Raw genomic sequence first — 3724 nt, 5'->3', positions numbered from 1 at the left:
ACCCCATCTTGTTGCTCTCTCCTCCCCAGGCTCAGGTGAGACTTCTCTGGGGTGTAAGTACTGTGATCGTAGCTTCAGGGTGGAGAGGTCACTGCCGTCCCACCGGCGAGATCAGGGAGGAGAGAAGCCCTACCAGTGTAAACGCTGCTCCAAGAAGTTCAGTCTCAAACACCAACTGGATACACACCATCGGGTACACACAGGTATTATATCCCCCAGTGTTTGTGTGTGTGTGTGGGGGGGGTGTAGGTGTAGGTGTGGGTGTGTGTTTCAATTTGTCAGTCATTGTGTATGTGCTTGCCTGCTCACTCTCAATGTCAACCCCAGGAGAGAAGCCGTTTGAGTGCCGTCTGTGTGGCCAGCGGTCAAGGGACTACTCAGCCATGATCAAGCACCTGCGGACCCACGGCGGGGCCACACCCTACCAGTGTACTGTCTGCCTGGAGTTCTGTAGCAGCCTGGCTGCCATGCAGAAACACCTGAAGAACCACCCGCTGCAGGACTTCCCCCCAGACTGGAACATCAGCAGCACCTACCTGTATACATGCCATACCTGAACTAGCTTGAAGGCAAATGTAATGTCAACAGAGAATCATTTTACTGCCAAACAACTACATCTCAGGGAAACTAACTCATAGCATGTAATGTACATACATGGTAAAAAGACACCAGTTACCGTAGCATTTATCCATGTACTCCAAAAGTGCATGGAGTACGTCAATGCATATTTCCACCACTAGAGGGACACTGGGTCTCAGAAAAGAATGTAAAACATGTCTTGCATCAACAGCATTATCATTATCAAGCACAGTATTATTACCATTCTATCGTGGCTGCAGCTGAAGTCAGTCACTTCCAAGAGACAAGGAAAGGAAAATCCAGACTATTTAGAGGCAGCAAAAAATGTGTCCTTGTTTCATATGAATGTTTCCATCCATGTTTGGCCATTATCTCTCTCAGGACGACTTGGAGCAATTGTTTTGTACTCAAGTTCTTGATTTTCATTTAGCCATATGTGTTTAGTACATTTAGATCTTGTTCGATTCATATTTACAGTGCCTATAGAGTCTGCACCTCCTGGAATTTTGCGTTACAAAGTGGGATAGAAAAATATTTTATAACATTTTTAAAATCATTAATCTACCCAAAATACTCCCTAATGTCAAAGTGAAAAGAAAATTCTACACATTTTTACAAATTAATAACAATTAAATAACTAAAACATAGTAGCTGCAGAAGCAGTAGCCTAAATGAAGTAAAATGTGTCTTAACAAATCACATAAGTTATATGGACTCCCTCTGTGTGAAATAATAGGGCTTGACATGATTTTTAACCACTACCCCTTGCTCTGCCCTCCATACATACAACATATGTAAGGTCCCTCAGCCAAGTATTGAATTTGAAGCACAGATTAAACTACAAAGACCAGGGAGATTTTTGAAAGCCTCATAAAGATGACCAGGGATTGGAAGATGGGTAACAATAACAAATCAGACATTGAATATATCTTTAAGCATGGTCAAATTAATAATTATGCTGTGGATTACGTATTAAACCACCCAGAAACATCAAAGATGCAGTCGTCCTTCTGAGCTGCAGGACATTAAGGAAACTGCTTAGGGATGTTATTATGAGGCCATTGGGGATTTTAAAACAACTACAGAGTTCAATGGCTGTGATGGGAGAAGACTGAGGATGGATCAACAACATTGTAGTGACTCCACAATAATGACCTAAATGACAGAGTGAAAAGAAGAATATAAATAATCCAAAACACGCATAAAGTAATACTGCAACAACAACAAAAACATGGCAAAGGAATACACTTTTTGGCCTAAATGCAAAGCCTTAAGTACTAATCTAATCAAGGTATATTAGTGTCTTCCACTTTGATATTACAGAGTATTTTGTGGAGGCCGTTGACCAAAAAATACAAATAACTCAATTTTCATCCCACTTTGTAACACAATATAATGTGAATAAATCCAAGGGGTGTGTAGCCGTTCTATAGGCACTGTCTATTTGCTTTAGCCCGTTGCTATTTTAATGATAGTATTGATATAATAAATGTACTCATTTGGCAGATGGCCTGTTTTTGTATTGAATGTAGATCCTCACACAGTCACACCCAACAACAACAAAAAACAGTAGCCTGTCAAACCTTTGATTTGTTTTGGCATACATTACACAGCAGCTGGCATGCAGAGTGGATTTGTAATTATTATCTCTTCAGAGAATAAATGTTTTAAATAAATATTTATTTATTTTTTGACAAGTTGTCTGTGTCAGTGTTCTACCATTTTTACCTACAGTTCTTTTTAGATAAAACAATAATCTCATTATTAAACAATATCTAACATCTTATTCATCTGGTCCAAACAATCCTCATAATTTATCTGAACTATCTATCTGAAAAGCAGTATTCACTAATGCAGCACTTTAAACAATCAACGCGGTCAGTCTTAAGTAAACGAATGTTCTACATTTAAAATTACAGTTGCTTATTATTTTAAATTAAAATATCTTAGGCGAATATAATCAGTTAATGTGGAGGCCTGAGAGCATCTGATATCACAGAGTAGTGATCTGATCCTGGCTCCCATCACACTCGTTCACTTCACCCGTTCCTCTTGGATGTTGTCTATAGTGAAGCCCCCACCGTGCGACGGCCGCTTCTCCTTCTCCTCCCTTTGCCCTATTCTCCGTCTCTCTCTCCGCCCCGTCAACACAGTTCTCCGAGTCGTCGCTGGCCTTGGAGGGTGCGAAGAGCGTACACTCCACCAGGACGTTAAGCTGCTTGGTCTCACGGGCGCTGCAGTGGAACCGACGCAGGTCCACCTGGAAGGAGCCCTTCTCTAGGGTCATGCATGGCTCACATCGAGCCCCCCACTCTATCAATTCAATTTAAGGGCTTTATTGGCATGGGAAACATATTTTAACATTTGCATAGAAAGTGAAGTATATAAACAAAAGTCTATGTCTCTATGCAGGAGACATTCGCTTAGCACATCATACCTGGTAGAGGAATACAGTCAGCCAATCCAGTCACTGCATCTGGAAATGTTTAGCAAACAAGCTACTGAATACTTGTTTATAAATGAGGCCCCTGGTCACTTCAACACTGTGTTAAGGACAGTACTCCAAAAGTGCTCACTCAACACATCAGCCACAATTAAAAGGGAAAGACACCCATATCTCTGTTGCCTGCAGTTATGCCAAATGTCTCCATTTTTTTTATTGGTTGCATTTTGGGCATTTCCTGATCCAGAGACTCTCTTTGGAAGGCTTCTGCCTAAAAATAAAACCTGCCTGAATAATTTATACATCTTGGTGTGTGTTTAGTCACTGCCACTTGCATAGTCAGGGACATCACATGAAGTACTTTCATACAAACATGTTCCTAGACTACTCCCTAGTCTAACTGGAAGCAACCCACCAATCAAGAACCATATAAAACCATGTGCAACAGAACCACTGCTGAGATCAGATATACAGTCTGGAGTTGTCCTGTGAACAGTGTTTACAGCAGTAGAAGGATTTAGTAGACAGATAAAGACAGTAGGGTGGGGGAGAGATTTTGGCTCTTAACCTGTCCAATCAAACAGGGCCTGTTGCTCTAAGCCCCTTTATCCTCTGTCTCAGCAGAATTGTGATGGTGTCCCAACCTAGCACCACACTGACTGGGGACAATAATAATATAAAGTATAATTTTTTATCCAGAGA

The 3724-nt window shown here is 41.1% G+C and overlaps 1 protein-coding gene across 1 annotated transcript in view; it reads left to right on the top strand.

Annotated features, from left to right (window-relative positions):
* The window catches only part of LOC139405801 (zinc finger and BTB domain-containing protein 16-like), a 12307-nt gene extending 9944 nt beyond the window's left edge, over positions 1-2363 (top strand). The window contains exons 4-5 of the mRNA XM_071148227.1: positions 30-203; positions 328-2363. Of these exons, the coding sequence (XP_071004328.1) occupies positions 30-203; positions 328-557 (404 nt within the window). The 3' untranslated portion in view covers positions 558-2363. The remainder of the gene's footprint in view (positions 1-29; positions 204-327) is intronic.
* The last annotated feature ends 1361 nt before the right edge of the window (positions 2364-3724 follow it).

This window comes from Oncorhynchus clarkii, chromosome 3 (assembly GCF_045791955.1).
Source record: "Oncorhynchus clarkii lewisi isolate Uvic-CL-2024 chromosome 3, UVic_Ocla_1.0, whole genome shotgun sequence".
Classification (NCBI taxonomy): Eukaryota; Metazoa; Chordata; class Actinopteri; order Salmoniformes; family Salmonidae; genus Oncorhynchus; species Oncorhynchus clarkii.
This window is presented reverse-complemented; position numbering and strand designations above follow the sequence as displayed.